The 22181-nt window shown below is 35.8% G+C and overlaps 1 protein-coding gene and 1 long non-coding RNA gene across 2 annotated transcripts; both read right to left on the minus strand.

Annotated features, from left to right (window-relative positions):
* Positions 1-357: 357 nt before the first annotated feature.
* Positions 358-15010, minus strand: LOC108676881 (carbonic anhydrase-related protein 10). Its single transcript, XM_018165036.2, has 9 exons — positions 14793-15010; positions 12232-12288; positions 11717-11853; positions 6446-6841; positions 6142-6225; positions 5641-5736; positions 3780-4001; positions 1731-1896; positions 358-1618 (listed from the first exon to the last, which is right to left on the minus strand). The coding sequence occupies exons 1-9, from the start codon at positions 14869-14871 to the stop codon at positions 1602-1604; spliced, it is 1254 nt and encodes a 417-aa protein (XP_018020525.2). The 5' UTR covers positions 14872-15010; the 3' UTR covers positions 358-1601.
* Positions 15011-20928: 5918 nt separating this feature from the next.
* Positions 20929-21969, minus strand: LOC108676888. The gene is made up of 3 exons (XR_001931198.2): positions 21951-21969; positions 21449-21571; positions 20929-20975 (listed from the first exon to the last, which is right to left on the minus strand). It is a non-coding gene; the product is annotated as an uncharacterized LOC108676888 (long non-coding RNA).
* Positions 21970-22181: the final 212 nt, after the last annotated feature.

The raw sequence follows: 22181 nt of genomic DNA on the forward strand, positions 1-22181 counted from the left end.
AGACAAGAAAAAATTGACAGTGAACAAATTGCAAGGAGTTGTTGTTGTGCACATGAGTTTAACCAACGGGATTGAATAATAAAACCAGAGTAAAACCTCTTTAACCCGGAACTCCAGATTCAGAAACTCAATCAAGCCAGGACTGAACCTCAAGCTGCAAAGGTGGAAATGGAAATAAATGAAAAAGAAAAAGCTCACAGAAACCCCCAAAAATAAAAAAAAAAAAAAGGAAACAAGGATAAAAAATAAGAAATATCCCGGAAAAAACAAAAATAAAACGGCAAATGAAAAAATTTCAAAAAAAGGAATCTACAAAAAAGCTGAAATTCCGTGCGAAAGCACAACTAAATAAACATTAATTAATTGATACCAAGAGTCTCTTTTTAGTTGTGATGTCAATTGGTACGACTGGGTATGTTGATTGCATGATATCATTAAATATCAAACCATGGATTTTCTTAAGTAATTTATTTCATATATCCTGCACTCGTCAGTGCATGAAGCCGCACGCGATACAAGGTGAATTGTCTCGATGTGAGTTGAATTGTCTGTTTAAATAACAAGATCTGAAAGCAAGAAAAATAAAATAACAAGATTATCTGATAAAAACAAAGTCAGTTCGAATTCATGGATATGAAATCGGGAAAAGATTTTTGATCGAAAGAAACTCGATAAACAAAAATTCGATGTTTGTTGCTCAGACGATTGAGGAGTGATTTAGTTATGAAATATTAATGTTCTATTCAAGAAAATAAATAAAGGATCATTGAAAAAACCTAATCTTCATGAAACCGCAATAATTAATAGATCTTATCAACAAGCTACATTAATCGCCTTATTGGCCCGCTAACTACACAATAATAATCAATAATTACAAATAGGATTGTCCGATTCGGTGCGTGAAGCTCACAATTTTTCGTCACTTGAATATGTTTTTGAACTATTCAACTATCAGTCCATATTTGTGTCAGATATGCTTTTATTTTTTCTTTGCGACTGTGGGTATGTGATTTCTCCCATGCATAAACTATATCCCCCGAAAAACCATTTCCCATGCATAAGCTATATCCCCCCCGAAACACTATATCACCGTAAATAGTCCGTATGTCCGTGAATTAGTTCCTTGGACAACTTTTCTATCCCCTGAAACCACACGCATTCGTTGTCGATTTCAAAATCTTTCAAAGACTTTCACATCTCTCGTAATTATTAAGTTCCACCTGGCACTATAATTTTTCATAATTAAGTTTCCATCCTAACAAGGGTTCGAAATTTGACCACTTTTGTTTCATCTAAGAACCTAAAATTTTCACGTAAATCTACACTTTCCTTGTGATACTTTGCATTGTGAAGTCAACCAACTGCTTAGCCCAATTTTCCCAGAAAACATGATATTTATTATACATATTTCCATTACACAATATTATTTAGCAGCAACATTCTCCTCAGTCCCAGCTCTCATTGAGTCCTCACTAACACTGAGGAACTCCTGCACATTTCAGTGATCTGATGGCATGAACAATCATTGAATATCTTTAAGTTATATCAAGTCGTCACCTCTGTGTAAAAATTCCATGCAACGGACCACGAGCAGTGCGAGTTCATTTGAAGACGTTCGCTGCAAGAGAAAAAAACAGTCTGCGCTGGTGAAGGCTGCGTTGCGTACCTGCATAGCTCGTAGGGCGGGCAGGCACTCCGCAGTCTGCGCTGGTGAAGGCTGCGTTGCGTACCTGTATAGCTAGTAGGGCGGGTAGGTACTCCGCAGTCTGCGCTGGTGAAGGCGATGTTGGTGCCGAGGGTGCGATGGTAGAGGCGCTGCGTGGGACGGTAGTTGCTCAGGAGTCGGGCTTGTGGCAGCCCTCGCTTGCCCTGCTGCAGCTGCTGTAAAGCTCCCAGCTGCAGCCCAGACAATTTGAACACTAATGTAAAATATGCTTTAGGATCTAAGAAAATAATAGTTTTTCAAAGACGATTTAATATATTATATATTCCACAGTATCAATATTAATGGTAATTAAAAAGAAATAACTTTTTATGCCAATTTCGCATGATGACATCAGAATTGTGACGATTATAATGTCTTTCCATTGCATGATTTTTGCATCGACTACTTTGCCATGTCTGCAGACATGGCAAAGTTGATTCTACAGCTGCAGCCCAGACAATTTAAACACTATTGCAAAATGTGTTTTCGGATCTAAGAAAATAATAGACGGTTTAATACGTTTTTTCTACATCATGAATATTAATGGCAATTAAAAAGAAATAACTTTTTCATGTTAATTTTGCATGATGACATCAGAGTCGTGACGATTATAATGTCTTTTCATTGCATGGTTTTTGCATCGACTACTTTGCTATGTCTGCTTTTGAATTCTTTGGGTATCAGAAACTTTGCCGATGGTGACATTGGTTACACAAGTAGTGGAATTATTTTTCCAACAGGATATTGGCTTTCGTTTAGTGCTCATTATAGGATGCTAATTTATTCAGTGCCTATGTTTCTGCTGATCTCCCAACAACTAATCGCTTTTAAGTTCTGATTTTAAGAAACGGACTTGAAAAAAAGGCAAATGGAAGAAAAATGTAAAATGGACAGTTGAGTGAATCTAAGTCATTGGCCTAAGTGTATCAATCAATGGAATGAAAATTTAAATTAGTTAAATTGAAATTTTATTGGAGATTACCAGGAATATAATTAGTATTTTCTTTCCACAACTTCACCGAAATAAACGGAACACTTAAACACAATTCAATGTTGAAGTTGTGGTGTAGGTATCATTTTGAGGCAGTGATTTGAATAATCGTTTAAAAGAAATACTTGAAATCTTTGACTAAACTGTTTCATTCAATAAAATGAAAATTCAATGAAGTTAGATTGAAATTCTATAACAAATTCTATATAACTTTCGTGCATGTAGACCGGCGGCTTTATAACGACTGTCCAGAAGTTTGGTGGCGTGCACCTGCGACCGACTGCAGCCACAGCGACTGATAAATATTGGAGACGATAACATTCAAGGTTATCACAACTGAAAGATATTATTGATGACATCTGTTAGAAGATTCCTATTTTGAAATGGAATGCTCGCTCGGTTAAATGTATCTATTTTCAGTTAATATTTTAACAGTCATCCTGAGCGAACTATAAGTTCGGTGATTGCCATAGAGGGGGTTCTTGATCGCTTTAAATAATTCAGGTCAAGGATAAGGTTAAGTTACCAATATTGATAGGATTACTAACTCACATGAGACCGGGTGACGTAAGCGAACTTGCGAGCTACTAATATTCGCTGGGATTACTTATCAACTGGGAACGGATGATGTAAAATTGGCCAGTTACCAATATTTGATTGGCTTACTTACTCAACTGGGACCGGGAGGCGTAAAAGAACTTGCCAGTTACTAATATTTACTGAGATTACTTACTCAACTGGGACCGGGAGGCGTGAAAGAACATGACAGTTACTAATATTAGCTGGGATTACTTACTCAACTGGGACCGGGTGACTTATCATATACCAATATGGAATGAATTACTTTCTCACCTGAGAGCGGGTGACTTATACATCTATCTATATAATCTATCAATTATATACCAATATGGATTGAATTACTTTCTCACCTGGGAGCGGTTGACTTATCTATCTATCTATATAATCTATCAATTATATACCAATATGGAATGAATTACTTTCTCACCTGAGAGCGGTTGACTTATCTATCTATCTATATAATCTATCGATTATATACCAATATGGATTGAATTACTTTCTCACCTGGGAGCGGGTGACGTAAATAGGTTTATTCATGACTATCCAGGTGACTGTCTCGTGGCAGGGGGGCTGTGTGAGGGATCCCTCATAGGTCATGTAGTGCTGGGTGTGAGGCAGCAGTTCACTGATGCTCACGGGAAACACGTACACAGCCTCCCCCGCCCACCGCACCCGCGGTAATGCGTCCAGGATTTTGGCCAGGCCTGGATGGCCCAATAGCCCTACCTGGTTGTCGAGATAATATATTATTTTTTCCAGTAATTCTTAATTGTTTTGACTTCAATAAACGGCAAGGCAAACTTCAAGAATCTGGTTACCAATTCCACGATTGAGTTTAAATTATAAGCGCATAAATGATAAACGGGTTTATTAAAGATCCAGCGGTAAAAATTCTTCACCACTTAGATTAGGTCTATGTATAGTTTTTATTTCAATCAAATACTGGCCTTTAAACGATGACAGAGAAACATCAACCAAGTGACATTCTAATAAAACATTCCGACTCGTTTCGTAAATGAATGAGTAGTATTGCAGTTTTGACAATGCAAATGAATGATATAAGAAAGCATTAGGCTAATGATTTAATGAATAACGATTTTTTTCTGTAGACCAAAGATGAAATGAAGCTCGACTTTATTATTCTATGACGGGGTTGTCAAGCTGTCAGGTTCGTATAGGTCGCTTAAGTCGGAGGTTCTTTCTTATTTAAAATGGCATGGAGAATTCCCGACATGTTGAACTTTTGTACGACATCTGTATGTTTGAGAGATGATATGTATGAATGATCGATATTTATGATAAATGATATGAATGAATGATCGATTTGTATGAGAGATGATATGAATGATCGATATGTATGATAAATGATGATATGTATGAATGATCGATTTGTATGATAGATGATATGTATGAATAATCGATATGTCAGGAATTAGATAAAAAAGCTATGCACATTTCCATGCTATGCAAACGGATTCAGAATATTTGGCCAGGATCTTTTCACTAGTGGGTTTCCATCGCAATTGGTGTATACTCAAATTAAGAAATTCTTGTCTATAAGCAATATGCTGAGGTTGTTCCCAAGCGTGACGATAGTCTTGGTGATTATTTTTCTTTTCCTTCTTTTGGTCCTGCATCTGAGACTATGACAAACGAATTGAAAGTTATTTTCGCTAAATACCTCCCCGATGTAAATCTTCATACATTGCTGGTGAACAATTTCAACATTAGATATTTTTTTTTCAAGTACAAATATGCTTTCCTTGTTTTTATGCGATCGTTTCTAGTTTATCAATATAGTTGTGCGCATTGCATATCTTCGTATGTCGGTCTAACATCACGCAATTTCTATACTAGGCTGGCGGAGCACAAAGGAAGGAGTTATAGATAATGAAACTACCTTGCGCATCCCCCGTCATTCAGCCGTTTACGTTCATGCCGAGCAGTGCAGCGTCCCTATGACCGATAGTGATTTTTTTATAGTTTTAGCCTCCACAACTGGTGTTTCAGACCTGCGAATTTTTGAGTCCCTGTATATTTTTAGGCTGAACCCAGTTTAAATTCTGCCTTCAGTTCTTATCCTCTCTATATTGTAAATAGATAGTTCCATAACTAGGGAGACTAGTAAATTTACTAATTAATATTATTACTATTTAATACTATTTATTATTTAAATAACGTCAATTAGTGCAGCGATGTTGCTTCATGAAATTGAATCACCTGGGTTGGTACCGCCATGGTTCTTCATGAAATTCAATAACCTGGGTTAGTACCGCCATTTTTCTTCATAAATTTGAATAACTTAGATTAGTACAGTTATGTTCGTAAGATATTCGTTACCTGTATTAGGTAAGATATTTATTACCTGTATTAGAACAGCAATGGCTGTAGTGCCGTGTGGTCTCGTGACGGCCTCAGAAAAGTTTTTGTAAAGCTGCGCGTTGTATCCGTAGATTTGCATCTGAAATGCACGAAACAAACGAGATGAATATGTTGTTATGTTTTGATCAATAAATTACACACATTTTGTTCGGCAATATTTGTATGGTGCCGTTCACGAGGCTTTCATTTATCTCCATAAATGAGGAGTCATAAAACACTATCACAATTTAGCATAACACTTTAAGTGACGTTTTCTTGCTTTATAATTCTTGGTTAACTTCCAATTTAAAAATAGACTATATAAATACTAAATTTACTATCAATTAGACCATGCCAATGGAATAATTTTTGTGGTAAAAAAGAAGCGCGTCAAAAAAAGATTTTTGAACAAGGCAACGAAATAACATTGAAAAAATATATATCTAATTGCAAAGAAGTTAGTACAGTTTTTGGTGGCTGAACATCAATTTAAAGTCAGGCTGACCTCGGCGCGGAATGCGGACCCGTTGACGGTGTGCTCGGACCCCGGGCCGTCGCCCGTGCCAAAGTGGAACTGGACGTGGCTAACCTGCGGCAGCAAACAAGAATATTCGAGATCCAAAAATCTGAGTTTTTTGAGGAGTTGTACCTACAATATGACTTAGCTGGTTTTATCATCCACTGTTCAATCTTGTAATAGAAATGAATATGACTGAGCTCTTCAATAGGTATTTATTTTTTGTTCTTCCATATTTCTAGTCTAGAGCGCCTCAACAGCTTAATTGTTACAATAGGAGTAATGAACGCACTTGATACTTGTAAGATAGCGGGCCTCCGACGATGTTAACAGCTGCAGTTCTCTTGTCTCTGTTCTGATTCGCTTCCTTCTCTGTCTCTGACTCGCCAAGTCTCCCATTTCTCACTTCAAAATCTGGCCTGCGTCTCTGCTCCATCCCCATCCTGTCTTCGCTCTGGCGGTCAAAAAGTCCTGACGATGACACGTCCCGACCATCGTCTGTCAACATGGTCCCTCCTCTGACATCTACCGCGTGGTCACCGAACTGTCTCCTCGTCTCGTCATGTCGAGCAAATGGTGACGAAGAGTTCTGGTGGTAGACGTGTGACACGTCGAACATCAGGTCGTCGGTGCCGCTGTCGGCGATGAAGACGACGCTATGGCCGGTGTTTGTCAGACTGCCTCCAATCTGAGAAAAATTTGGCAGTGCTAAGTTTAAGGGACTATAATATCAAAACTAGCTTCTGCACACGTAATCGCCTAAGTACTACTAGTGGCCTAAGTACAGGTAGTAAGTAGTAACATAGTGTGTTAACTCAACTATCCATGAACTCAAATAAGTACTCTAAGTAATTTGTGGCTGTAAATAGATCTGGGCAATCAAGTACGGAAGGGTCTGGTGTTAGTAAAGCTGGCAAGCTGAATATATATAGGGACACTATAGCTAATTATTCGTTTGAGAAAAGGTCTGCAAATATTTTTTGATCATGACTCATGATGTGTGAAGGCCCAAAAATCAAGGCGTGTTCGTTTTAGAACGATGACGAATTTTCCCACTGAAATTTATAATCATTTGTCTTATTAAAAAAATATCTTACAAAAAAGGAAACATCATTACAGAGTGGGAAAGTTGAACCACCTAGAACCTGTTTTCGGAATAGATTAATTTACACCGAAATTATTCTATATTGTTTAATTATTTTTAAGCAGGTTTAAATGGCTAACCTGCGGCAGCAAACAAGACGATTCGAGATACAAAAATATAACTCAATACTCACTGTAGTGAGTGACAGAGAGCGCATTTTCTCATTTTCTCGTCGACGAAAACTTGAGGTCACGGACAGACGGACAGACAGACAGGCAGACAGACAGACGGACATGGCGAGCACAATAGTGAATTTTTTCCATAAATGAGAAAATAAGCTAAAAATATGAGATTTTTGAGGAGTTGTACCTGCAATATGGCTAAGCTGGTTTTATCATCCATTGTTAAATCACGTAATAAATATTAGTATGACTGAGCTTTCCCATAGTTCTTAATTTTTTTGTTCATCCATAGTTTTAGTCTAGAGCACCTCAACAGCTTAATTGTTACAATAGGAGTAATGAGAAAAAATTTGGCAATGCTAAACTTAAGGGCCTATAATATCAAAACTCGCTTCTGCACACGTAATCGCCTAAGTACTACTAGTGGCCTAAGTACACGTAGCGACCAAAGTACACTTAGCAGCCCAAGTACACGTAGCGAATTACACGTACCGAAATGAGTACACTTAGTAGCCTAAGTCCACGCAGCGGTCCAAGCACACCTAGTGGCCTAAGCACCCGTAGCGGCTTAAGTCCAAGTATAGCGTCCAAATAACACTTAGCGATTGATTTTTTGTCTATTATTAGGGGGTTTAGCTTGAAAAACCGTCAGTAATTGGCTGACGGAGTTATGATCTCGCAATTATTATTGATTGTACGGACATTTGCCTGTCGAGGCCTTGCATGAAAAGATGCAGTTCAACACGACTAGGGTGAGTTGATAAATTTAAACTCGACAATACTTTGTAATTACCATTTGTGGTAAAATATTGACCATATCAGCTATAACTCTTTTAGCTGGCAATTTAAATTTTAAAGATTGGGAATTTTGGTGATAGTTGCAGCAGAGCCGACTTAGGCCTGTAAACTACGCTAGTGAATAGCTTGGAAGTTAATCTACAGTGAGTTAGAACACACAATTTTTAAATTTTTTTTATTAAGCTGATGGTACAAATAAAACAAAAAAAAAAAAGAAATAAAAAATAAAACAAATGACACAAAATCAAAGCTGATCGAACAAATTACAAATAAAATGTGTTTTAACTCAACAATCCATGCACTAAACTAAGTACTCTAAGTAATTTGTAGCTTTAAAATAGATCTGGGCAATCAAGTTCGGAAGATTCTGGTGTTAGTGAAGCAGGCAAGCTGAATATATATATGAGTACTGTAGCTAACTATTAGTTTGAGAAAAGGTCTGCAAATATTTTTTAATCATGAGTCTTGATGTGTGAAGGCCCAAAAATTAAGGCGTGCTCGTTTTAGAATGCTGACGAATTTTACTACTGAAATTCACAATCATACGACATATTAAAATAATATGCCAAAAGAAGAAACAGGGAACATCATTCAAGAGTGGGAAAGTTGAACCACCTATATAGAACCTCTTTCCAGATTAATTTACACCAAAATTATTCTATATTGTTTAATTATTTTTAAGCAGGTTTAAGCAGGCTCAGCTGTGAACATGAAACAGGCACTAGTGCCTCGTGCTTCGGAGCAAATGAACTGACGTGGCGTCTGGCAAAATATTGGCCCAGCAACAGCCTTATGAGCGGCGCAGGTAAATCTTTTAAGACGACGCCGCTATTGCACGGCAGCCTGCAGGGTACTCCGGCCTAGACTGCAACTCTGTTCAATCCTCGGTCCCATGACCAGGTCGCCAGCAGAGGTTTTTATCCATTGTGTTTTATCCACAATATGCTCACCGCGAACCTGATTTATTAGCATTCTAATCCTAATATTAAAAGAGGCGCAAAGAAGGGTTTTTAGCCACAATAAATCTGCTGCTGACCTGATATTTCAGCTTTCGAATCTTAACATTAAAAAAGGCACAAGCATTGTTTTTTCTATCCACTGTGTTCATCTTCAATATATCCACTGCTGACCTGATTTATCAGCATTCTAATCTTGAAATTAAAATAGACGCACGCAAAGGTTTTTATTCATTGTGTTTATCCATAATATAACCGCTGCAGACCTGATCTTAATTTATTAGAAGAGACATAAGCAATAGTTTTTATCCACTGTGTTTATGTTCAATACATCCGCTGACCTGTATTGACCTGTATATCCGCTGCTGACATGATTTATCAGCTTCTAATCTAAATATTAAAACAGAGCAGTTTTCAAAACTTTTCTCGCGAAGATATGCAATATTTTTCTGCGTTTAACTCTTACGACTTGCCGGTTAAGAGGAGTTTTTTACTGAAAAAACTTTCAACTATCCTCAGGTTAACCATGATTTTTCACTCAAACCGATTTTGTTATTCCTTGGCTTTCAAAAGATTTTCTGTAATTCTGTTGCCGGGGTTTGTTTTCATTAATTTTGAATTGATTCTGCTGCGGGTAGTGCACTTCATTATTAATTCCTCATTATAAACTTAAATATGCTACCTATGTCTCAATTTTTCGTAGATTTTGCCCAAAAGCCCCATGGTTTTAGGTACAACATTAATAATGTGGAAATTAATAATAATTTTATAAACTCAAATTTGAACCATGGGATTAAGTCAAGTAATATCAAACGACAAATGTTATTGAACTTTAGGAAAGTGTAGGTAGAAACTAAAGTAGATGAAAAATATTAATAAAGAGTTCAAGCTTTAATTTATTGGAATCTACCACTAATTTATTTTTATTTTGAACAAACTGAAATTCCTTTTACGAATTTTTGAAAGGTATTTTATTAGTGACACAATTTTCTAATGGATATCAGTATTTAATTTCTAGAATATGAAGTCATCAGGAAAATCAGTGACAAATAAAGAAGTTTAATATTGAATTTCTTAGTGTTCATGTGTATTTTTGACACATCTTTGTTGATAAACAATTCATCCTCGTTCTTAACTTTTTCAAATTCGTTGGCACTTGGCCGAACTTCCGCCAAGTGTCACATCGAACTCTTAGTTAAAAAGTAATGTTTTTGCATCGTCTATTCATTACGGGACTCCATTAGGTAAATGGTGATGTCATCTGCAAGTTTCGCATCGTTATTCCTGAAATAATAGCGATAAAACTCAGAGCACTCGTTTCTTACGCGGCTTCCTTGCATAATTACAGGAAAGTTTTTAGGGTAACTTACTTGCCGTCTGGGGAATTTAGATACTGACGTTAAGGCAGCATTGCTGCACGAGGGCGGCGAATCCTACTCAAATTAAAATCAACTTCATAATTAATGTTTTATTTATTTATTCCGTTAAGGTGTTCGGTGGAAAATTTTATTTTCGAAACCGATGTATTAGTAGGTCGAATGACTTATTAGATCATAGATTTCCTTTGAAGTTTATATGAAAAATATACAAAGAGATTCACCATATTTCTAATGACCTGTTCTTTCATCTGTTAAAAAATTCAAATAAACGCTCATAATCTAGTTATACTAGAAACATAAACATAACTGTAGAATAATTTTCGAGATCAAGCTCAGTCATCGAGATTTCAGACTTCAAAGCCACTGAAGTAGAAGTCGTTATGGTTTTTGCATGCAACCGGCAAAACAGAAAAAAATATCGTGGAAATATCGCCAGGTTTTACCAAGAAAAAAACAAGTAAGGTTCTAATTGAATTATTTGCAAACAGTGTTTAATTATGGAATTGGATGCGACTATTTGTACAATAATTTTTTCCAGGTTAGATAAAAAAATGCACTTTTTGTTTTTAATCCTAATTCAATTCTTTTAACCGAACTTATCTTAATTAATTTATGTAAATCAAACTTGTTTTAATGAAAGGCTCCACCCTAAATATACGAAACTTATTTTTTCCTATAATTTTTCTATTCTTCACCAAGGGTATAATTACTGGTGATAAGTTATTATCCCAACACATGCGTTGTACTTCCACAAGGTATTTTTCCAAGTGCACGTCGACCAACGTGCACAAACTTGGTATTTTATACCACATTTGTCCAGTATTTTCTTAGCATCAAAAATTAAGTATTTGCGACGAGATACTATCACTAAATATACGTCGTATTTTCACCTGATTTTTATCAGCGTGCAAGTCGGCAAACGTACACAAACTTGACATTTACTACCACACTTGTCCAGTATTTTTGTAGCATCACAAATTAAGTATTTGCGACGAGTTTTTATCACTAAATATACGTTTATTTTCACCTGATATTTTTCAAAGTGCACATCGACAAACGTGAACAAACTTGACATTTACAATCACAATTGTCCAGTATTTCTTTAGCATCTCAAATTAATTATATGCGACGAGTTGTTATCACTAAATATAGGTTTATTCTCACTTGATGTTTATCAACGTGTACCGCCCCGAGGTTCGGGTCGTGCAGCAGCAGTCGGGGCTGCAAGTCTACGGGACTTTGCCGCCTGCCGTGAGTGCACAGACTCCATTCTGGATTGATAAGTCCCCAGAATTTTGGTCCTGGACAAATACGGAAATAGGGGATGATTTATCGATTATATTCTTGAGTGAAAAAGAACTCATGAGTGTAAAATGTGGATTATAGGAGGATCCACACATTTTTTAGAAGGAGATGCAGATTCGTTGAGGTCTGAGTCTAATTAGAACATTCAAACAATTTCATTGTAATAAAATTGGATCAATTTTTTCTTCATTATTTATTATTAAATTGTGATTGATAAGCAATGAGATTATTTTTAGTTGCAATGATTGTTTATTTCATTAATTAAAAATAATCAACATTAATAATTGTTTTCATAACTTTTTAATGTTGGGATTTCCCTTATTGTTACACAATGATAATTTTCACATTCATCGAGTCTCATGTAAGTAACTCACCAGAGATGCCGGTATACGTCCACCACTTGCCCCAGTCCCAGCTGATGCCGATGCTTCCTATGATAATAAAGAAATTATAACAATTATTAAGCTTATATGTTCTTACTTTATCCCTTATCATATGTTTTACAGGATACTAGAGAAGAACCTACAGACAAAGCAATTGTTGAAAATTATGGTAATAAATACATATAATCATGGCCTCAACGTCGCTATGTTCTCTCAATTTTAAGGGGAAAATATTACTACAGTGCTACAGTGATTAAGAAATGTTGTGAAATTCTTTCGGTAATTCTATGCACCCCTGCTAATTAAGTATTACTAGTTCAATATAGAACAATACGAATCGTCGAAGATAGGGCCGAGGGCCAATATACGATGGCATTCAGCAGAATGAATGGGTTCTATAGTTTATTACAAATTATTTTTGCAAATGCATGCATTTCCATAAGTTCCATGTCCTGCTTTATGAATTTAATGAAACGTTTCATATTTTCGCAATATTTATATAATAAATTTTGTATTTTCATTATTAGGACCTGATAAGTACGTATTTTGACATCTACGAATAAATTTCAATTCAAAAATCGTAATCAATTTCTGCTCAACACAAAACCCGAGGCTGGTTTTTTTAATGTAGGCGAGTGGCGGGCGCCTGTGGCGCTCAGTAGCTACGTGGGTCTCGGGGACAACGCCACAAATCAGCGCCGACGTCAGTTTTTCCAATTACTGGTAGCGGCGATATGGCGCCCGAAGGACGCGATCTGCTATAATGGTATTGCCTGCCAAACTCGCGCGATGGCTCGGCCCATTAGGACGACCTGATGACTTCTTCGTTCGCTGCTTCAGATCGTACAACATTTCGGAACTTGATAAATAAGCTAGCGGTATTGGAAAAATGATATATTATTGGATGTTGTCCCATAGAGCCGTATATGATAACAGCATGCATAGACAATTGGACAAAAAACGCTGACAGCTTGAATGTTTTGATTACAATTCTGAATAATATTTGCCGAACACTAGAATATTCAAGAATACTAGATATATACCGAACACTTGAAGATTTACCGAACCATTGTAATATTTACCGACACTAGAATATTCACTGAACACTAGAATATTTATCGACCACTAGAATATTTACCGAACACTAGAATATCTACCATACACTTGAATATTTACCGAACTCTAGAATATTTACCCAACACTATAATATTTACCGAACACTAGAATACCTACCGAACACTAGAATATTTACCAAACATTGGAATATTTACAGAACACTAGAATATTTACCTAACATTGGAATATCTACCGAACACTAGAATATTTACCGAATAGGAAAATATTTACTGACGTTCATGAAAAAATACCGCGCAGGGGGATTTGTGCGACCAAGCCATACGAAAATAAATTAATTGAAAATTAATTTATTTTCTAATTAATTCTAATGACATTTTTCTAATTCAATTAATTCTAATGACATTTTGAAAATGCCAAACAGTGGCACCATCCCAAATTTGAACGAAAGCAAATCATGGAGAAATTGAAAATTCAGGACAATTATCAAAGAAATTCAGCTGTATAAATGACTGAATAAATAGTTAAAAAAAAATTCATACGAAAATTGAAACATTCTACCCAACATCTATATCATGGAACCAACCTTATCTAACATGTTTATTTAAAAAAGGGAAACATAATTGCAGGTAAGTTGAACAGCTCAGGTGTCTCAGGAAATATTCTGCCAAAATCTTGCAGCACTCGGAGTCACATTGTGCGTCGTCTCGATTGTGATCGCTGAGTTGATAAAGGCTTCTAAATAAAAAAAATGTGATAAACATTTACGCTGTGTGACAAAACTACCTATAAAGGAACACTTTCGTTAAAGAAAATTAAAAAATTCATGAAACGCTAATTCACATGAATAAAAAACTTCAGTGGATAAAGTGTGAAGCTTCTGATGTGTGAATGCAGCTTATATTAAGATTATTTGCATTAGCATTGTCAAACCGAATGTTTTGTTTGATTCAGTTAAAAAAGACTCTCAATGTTTATCCAAACATGAGAATATCGTGGAATTCATTTCCACGTGGAATATCAGAATTTTTGAATTCAGCTGAGCTAAGAAAATGTGATAGCCTTCACTGCATGAACATGTTTTTATGCATTTTTGTTACAGAGACATACATTTTGTAGCCACAAATAACAATTTTGCTTTTCCTACTAATTCTATTTTCTTTCAATGTGTGTATGTATTGTTTCAAATTATAATTTATAACTTGATTGAAAAATTCACGCTTTTAACCTTCGGGACACTGCATAATAATTGTACGACGTTATAATCGTACAGATAATAATAATAATTATTTTCCAACGTTAATCGTCAGTAGAATTATCCAACATGGGCTGAATATTCATATAGGACTGGAAGTTTCTCGCGATAAGACTGGAAGATTCCTATGGCTGGCACCGGTCCCAGCATTGAATTCTTGCAAATCTACCGTCTAGCTTTAGACCTAAGAAAGGCTAAGATTACTTTAATGTTGTTCACTCACCTGCTGGAGCTGACCGGCAAACTAGTATCCAGGATACAACGAGGGCTTGCAGACTAATTAGTGGGACGTGAGATCTCATCTTGCCACCCTCTGGTGTTGGCGATTTATGGTCTTCCTATGACACTCTATGGTCTTGGCGATCTATGGTCTCCCTATGACACTCTATGGTCGTGGCGATCTATGGTCTCCCTATGACACTCTATGGTCTTGGCGATCTATGGTCTCCCTATGACACTCTATGGTCTTGGCGATCTATGGTCTCCCTATGACACTCTATGNGGTCTTTGCATCCTAAGGTCTCCTTATGACACCCTATGGTCTTGTTTATCTAAGCCTCCCTATGACACTCTATGGTCTTGGCACCCTAAGGTCTCCCTATGACACCCTATGATCTTTGTATCCTAAGGTCTCCCTATAAATCCTATGGTCTTTGCACCACGGAACCATTGTTTTTTAAATCAACGTAGAGGCAAATATTTCTTCCGACTGCGTGACTACTGGAATCTAAGTATAATTCATGCAGCTAGTGTAAAAATGTTAAAAATTAATGAAATAAATTATTTCTGAAAAATTTCATAGGATTTAAATTTGTTTGTTGATTTTCTGATAATATTTTAATACCTGTATCATGATTTTATTGGCAATCACAAAATTTTTGAATAAATTAATCATTATTTAAAACATAGACCATAATGAAACATCGCTATTAATAACGTAGTAATATTTTTTTTAATGATTATTATTTGAACGTAGCTTAGCTCCGGCTGCTGTATTTTTTCATTTTTATTATTTTTGACCTTACAGTGATTGGCCGATGATAAACGGTTGTTAAGTTAGAGCAATAACAACTTCTGTTCCAGTAAGGATTCAGTTGATTAAAAAGCAGCCTTGTATTTTGATTGATTTCTATGGCTGTGAGAGTCCCGGAATAATTTCCAAGGAACAACGCGTTTATGATTCGTGTAATATACGTATTTTTACTGAAAATAATTCCCGAAAGCAATTAAAATATTCGGTCTGAAAACCGTAGACTTTTTGATGATTGGTCAGTGGATTCGTTATTGAGTAGTTCGCATCGAAACGCAAAAAATGAACGATTTATTGCACCCGCGTCATTTTACTTTTAATATGAATTATTCATTCAGTTATTGCAGGGGGGGTTTTGTCATAATTTCAGTATTTACTGATAAATCTAGTCTTGTTTTTGATCGTGTGTGAAACTTTCTAAGCTGTCTATCAATAAAGAGAGGCACATCGACAAAGCATAATAGAGACGTTATTATGTATCCGACCAGAGACTTCGCTTCTCGCCACGTGGCTCGGATTACCGCCGCGGAAGGCGTACTTTCAAGCGAGCGACGCTGCCACTACCGCAGTCCAGCCACGACTGACCGTCGGCAATGATTGACGGGCTTATATAGCTACAACATTGCCGAAAACTGGCATGAGGATTACATTAAATGCCCAAAGAACTGCATTTTCAAATGCCTTGTTTTAATTTTGGGCTCTTACTCCGAAAACGATGTATCATCCCATTAATGTTGCGCCCAATAACTCATTAAATTTAATCTGCAAACATACAACGCCATTCAAACTAAGGCTAAAAAAGTCATTGTTTTCGTTAAACTGATACGAAGTTGTTCATTTAAACAAGTTTTGTTGAATACCAAAAATAATTCTCATAACAAATTTCATCGTTTTTTTTTCTCAATCCGGCAAATTATCTTGTTTTGCAGAATTTTGAAGTTCGAACATAAGGATTGCAAGGGTCATCTTGCAGGTCAACTCCAACTGCATTTATTTGGTGCTTGTTATTCCATGCATGCGCCTGCAAGTAATCACTTTATCTGTATTTATATTAGCCGCAATTATTTTGTACCTGATGGTCAAGGTTGTTTCTTAAGGTCCTAGTTAAGTAAAAAGTGAAGTTGGCTCACCGAAAAATATCTGATAATTCTAGTTTTTAAGAAGTTTGTTAAAGCTGTAGTTTTGGTTCCATCAACAAACCCAACGTTGACTACGTCTAGCAAAATATTCTAAATAAATCCTAAAAATACAAATAAAGTATTTTAAAACAATATATGCAATTTACAAACTTTAAAATAATAATCCAGACAAATTTTGAACGAGACTAACCTCCCCTAATGGGACATCACCGTGCGTTTAAATGTTCTTCACATTGCCAAATTTCAGTCCAAGCTCCTGAATGAAGTTTGTGTTATGCCACGAATTCAATACAATACATCCAGTTATGAACCTTGTGCTGTGAGTTTACAGAATTAATACCTGTGTTTTAAAAACCGAAACTAAGTTTTTAACAGATAATTTGTGGAAATATTGAGCATCCTAATAATACTACTACGAATGAACATATTAAAAAACATTATAATGTTCTTAGACTGTGAACATCGAAAATAATAAATCACAGTTCTCTGAAAACGCTCTTCAACGGCAAGATACCTAAACCAAAAAACTAAGAAACCTCTTTACAACTCGAGAGCTTATATTAATGGTAATAAAAAGTAACAAATGACCAAATAAGTTTTCTTAAATCAATATAAAAATATTGATCAAATCAACTATTAAATATATTGATTATCAAATCAACTATTAAATATATTGTTTATCAAATCAACTATTAAAAATATTGATCAGCATAAAAAATCAAATATATTGCGAATTTGCGATGAATGAGGTATGTGTTCAGGTATGCAATCTATCTTTATCTTTTCATTCATCTTCTCTGCAATGTTTTTGTCGGGGAAGCATTGAGTATGAGACGTCGTTGGCAATTTTGTTTTAAGGTACGTTGACAGATTCAACAGCTCAGTACGTATTCTAATTGCTTGTTGATGACAATAAATAATGTTGTAATAATCTATTCTAATAATAATAATAATAAATTTTAGCTTCTAGACCTAGCTAGTTTGGACAATTTTACTCTCAGAAGTATCCATTTAAACGTGTAATTTTCAGTTGGATGCTGATTTGGTAAGAAGATTTGCCATATCAGTGCATTCTTAATTCCAACCATACTATCGTTAAAAACTGAAAGTTAAATATTAAGCATGAAACCCATTACTATTTAATGAAGTATATTTTACGGGCTACCTTAGAGTACATTGGATTTTACAAATGTCTTTTGAACAGACAGATCGCTGATCAGCATGATGCATAAAGTGAGATCAGAAATATTTGAGTACACCTTTGCATCATTTNATCTGTCTCTTATACACATCTATTAGTTGTATCTTTAAACAAAACAAAGAACCACCTCGTATCAATTAAAACTTCATCAAAAATTTAGTTTAAAAAAAGTGGGGGGCGCGCTGCCCCATGTAGCCCTAATCATAAGTTGAACATGGGCTTATCTCTGTCTATTTCACATATAAGTACTTAAAATATGAGATATTTCACAACACGAATGAGCGCGATGTTGAAGTGGGATAGGAAACTAACCTTTTGAGTATAGGAGAACGTGATCTGATTTTTGCAACAGGCCTAGCATTTAATTAAGCATCGGGAATGTCAGAATGAACCAAAAAAAATGTGTTTAAGTAAGACGGACGATGCCCTTACAGTCAATATAGAATCATCGCAAATTTTATAAGTGGCAAGAAATGCAATGGGTATGATCGCACGTGATATTTCATGCATGTTAGCGAGCGATGCCTTCAAACAACGAGTTAAATCATAAGATATGAGAAAAGTGTTTTCTTTGAAATTTAAATTTATGTAAAACTTTGATTAACTTCATGATTCGATCTAGCTAAAAGCTGTTATAAAATATGAAATCAAGTAAGGCTGGACCTTGAAAATTCGGAAAAATTTTTCATTTAAATGTTGAGGAATAATCAAAAAGAATTCTAGCTGGTTTGTGATGGAAATTAATTACATCAATGAAGTCTCAATGTAATATTTTTTAGTTTACCAACAAAACGGAGATTTGCTGACTTTAAAAGAAAGATTTCATTCTTTTTTAGGTTAATATTGAAAATTTCGGTGATATGGAAGCTCTATCCGACCGAATAAGAAAAAATAAAGCTATTGTGCGCATGGATTTTTCAACTGTTAATCCACTATCCTGAATTTCAGCATTTTTATAGATCGAAATTAAAATAAAGCACTTCCAAGTCAGGTGGCTTTCCACACATGAACAGCATCCGCTCTGACCGGTAATCTGTGATGGAGATGATATTTGGGTCCCAGGCATTGATGAATGAATTGGCGCTGCTCACGCTGATTTGCTTCGAAGTAATGAATTTCATTCATTGCAATTAATAATAAAATGCATCTCTTAACAGTTTTCTGCAATGAGCAATGGTTTAATAATCTTGAGTCAGATCATCATTGTGAAGATTTAGGCTGTATGTTCCTTATTCCATTCTTCTTTAGGCTCTATGTTTAGGCTGTATGTTCCCCATTACATTCTTCTGCACCATTTAAACATAGTGGAGTGGCCGATTTTTAAGATTAACTTCCTAGACGTATTAAATAGGCACCAAAAACGCGTAGTTGTATCTTACAGGTGACAAGTAGTTAAGCATCTTTGAATCAATTTCTACTTCAATATAACCCACTGTTTAGAAAAATACTTACTTGCCAAAAATTATACTTTACTTGCCAAAAAAAAATACTTTACTTGCCAAAAATTAGTTTTGACGCGTGAAAAGTTGATCATACATATTTTGGGTTCCAAGAATTGAACATAAAAACATATTTTAGTTTGCACAAAAAGATGTTATTCTATTTTTCGTAGATAATATTCTCTCTATCTGATTAAATATTGTGGCCAATTCGACGCAATAAAAATGCAATGCTCATGTGAAGTAAGTTCACATACGTCCCCACACACCATGCTGCAGGCTTCAAAAATATGTAAAATATGTAAAAAAATATGTAAAGTCTAGATATTTATTTTGGAGTTCAAACTATCTCCATGATTTGATAGTCCCTTTATGAAACATACAAAAAATAAAAAATTCTTGAATAAATGCAAAATATAAAAATGAAGACCAGTTCACTTTCTGTTTTAACCGCAAACGTCCCGCAATTTTCTCAGGTTGAAATTTCTCTCACTTGAAATTTTTGACATCTCTCACGTTTTTAATAGATATTAATATGCAATTTTAACTCATTCAACAATTCAGAATTGATTTCCGAATCTTTTAATGTCTCAAGATTCAATAATTACAGCCAATAATGATTTTTTTTTGGAAAATCCGTCAAATGTGAGACAAGGATAAGCGCTCGAAGAAACCTCGAATATTAACCCTTGAAAACGCAAAGATTACAAAATAAATAATTGATATTCCACGCCAAAGTTTGTTGCATTGTTTCATGCTTAAATCTACATAGTTTTCTTTCCTAAATACAAAATTTTGAAGCATCTAAAAACTTTCAAAAAGGATAAACTGCTAAGGTTTAGAAATGTGAAGCGATCTACGCTGTTTTTACTTTTGAAGGCATCCAGCCAATAATATTTGACATGCCTCAATTCTATAGCAAAACTTTACAAAAATATTCGGTGTTATTTTCTCCTAAATTTGTTGTTAATCCAAAGTACCTCGTAGCAACAAGACGCCAGTCTCTCTCCATAATAAAATTTATTACTTCCCACCAAATTCGGTGCACCTGAGACCAGTGAGAACTCCAGCTCGCCCAGCCTCATCAGATGCCGCCACAGCGTGTCACGCAGTGATGTCCAGTGCTCTGCGAGAGACGGGGATAAATTTTACGATGTATTGCATGATTTGACTAAATTCAAAAATATTATTTAATATATCATTGGATTTACATGAAGATTTCTTGTTTGTGAACAAAAATTTTGAGATTCAGTGAAATTGAACAGCGCAATAATTAGTCTACGTGATATGGTGAGGGATCTTTGATTCAGTCGTTGATGGGTAAGCTATAATTTATTATTTTCTGGCATTAAATGCGTTCATTATAAAATTTAACTACAATCTTAAAATACAATCAATTTTTTAGTATGCTAGTGTGTATGAATGTACTCGGGTGGATCTCCATGCCAATTTGCTTGACGTTAGAGAGCAGTTCGACGTCGTCGTTCAAGACGTTGTCGAAAAATTCCAGCTCGAATCCTTCAATGTCCATCTTCAGGTAGTCAATAACTCGATCTGTTTTCTCGATTCTGTCTAATATAGTTCGATACGGAAAAACCTGTAGGAAGGCATAAAATAACGAAAATATCTCAAATAATTGAAATATCTTAGATCGATCAGTGGAGTTCAGAGGAAAATTTAGCGTGCAAATGTGCACGCAGAAACAATACAAAATGATACAATTTTAATATCAAAATGCAAATTACTTCTCAATAATATTATTGAAACAATCCAAGGATAACACGCTATTTTTGATATATGAACTAAAACACCTCTAAATAATAAGAGGCTAACTGCAAGTTCGCTCTTCTTAGTACTAGAATAATTTCCTGCACTACCTACACATTACTAAAAACGTGGGCTCGTCGTTATGCTCAAAGATAATACTCAACCTGGAGGGTTTGAAATGTTTTCTATGTATTTTCTATGTATCTTGTATCTAATGTTTTCTATGTACCTTGTATCTAATCTTTTCTGTGTATATTTCTATTTCTATTTCATAGAAATGTTTTCTATGTATCTATTACTAACCTGGAAGTGTTTTCGATAGTAACTGACGTTGCGGGCGCTGCCTCCCAGACCCAGCGGCAGGAAATGAACGTTTTTGCCTCTCAGATGCGCGGGTTGGTTCATCGTCGGGTCGAACGAGTAAACCTTGTGACGAAATCGGCAATCATTTTCTTTTATGCACGCACTACTTGTAGCTTTTGTGATCGAAGTTAGTTGTATATTTCGTATATTGAATTTAAATCAGCTGATTTACGCGTTGTGGGAAAAATCGCGGTTGCTGTGGTTATTCCTCCAACAACAGATGACAAGAAAAAGAAGGTTTACACTAGCATATGTTTCTGTTAATTGATGTGAAGACTTAGCAGCCGTAGTCCTCCATGGCGTCACTAACCTCACAGCCGTAGGCCTCCATGGCGTCCCTAACCTTACAGCCTTAGGCCTTCATGGTGCAACTGACCTCGCAGCCATAGTCCACCATGACGTCACTGACCTCGCAGCCGTACTCCTCCATGGCGTCACTGACCTCGCAGCCGTAGCCCTCCATGGCGTCACTGACCTCGCAGCCATGTAAATTTACGAAATTCTGTGACGCTCAGGACACAAGAAAGGTCATTTGCGAAAACGTGTCCGCGTGCAGCGAACGTCACACTTTGTAAACGGAACGAAATACAAGTTGAGGCTGCCAAATTTTTATGATTTGAGCGGCCCTCCATATGAATGCCCTTATGGAACAAAAGGTTGAGGAACTATTCAA

The sequence above is a fragment of the Hyalella azteca genome, unplaced genomic scaffold (genome assembly GCF_000764305.2).
Source record: "Hyalella azteca isolate HAZT.00-mixed unplaced genomic scaffold, Hazt_2.0.2 contig7221, whole genome shotgun sequence".
Lineage (NCBI taxonomy): Eukaryota > Metazoa > Arthropoda > Malacostraca > Amphipoda > Hyalellidae > Hyalella > Hyalella azteca.

Coding starts and splice junctions, on each gene's coding strand:
- LOC108676881 (XM_018165036.2), bottom strand. CDS start 14,871: ATGAGATCTCACGTCCCACTAATTAGTCTGCAAGCCCTCGTTGTATCC. Junction 6,226..6,445: donor CGCTATCTTACAAGTATCAA/GTGCGTTCATTA, acceptor TTGCTGCCGCAG/GTTAGCCACGTCCAGTTCCA. Junction 4,002..5,640: donor CCATTGCTGTTCTAATACAG/GTAATAAATATC, acceptor CTCGACAACCAG/GTAGGGCTATTGGGCCATCC.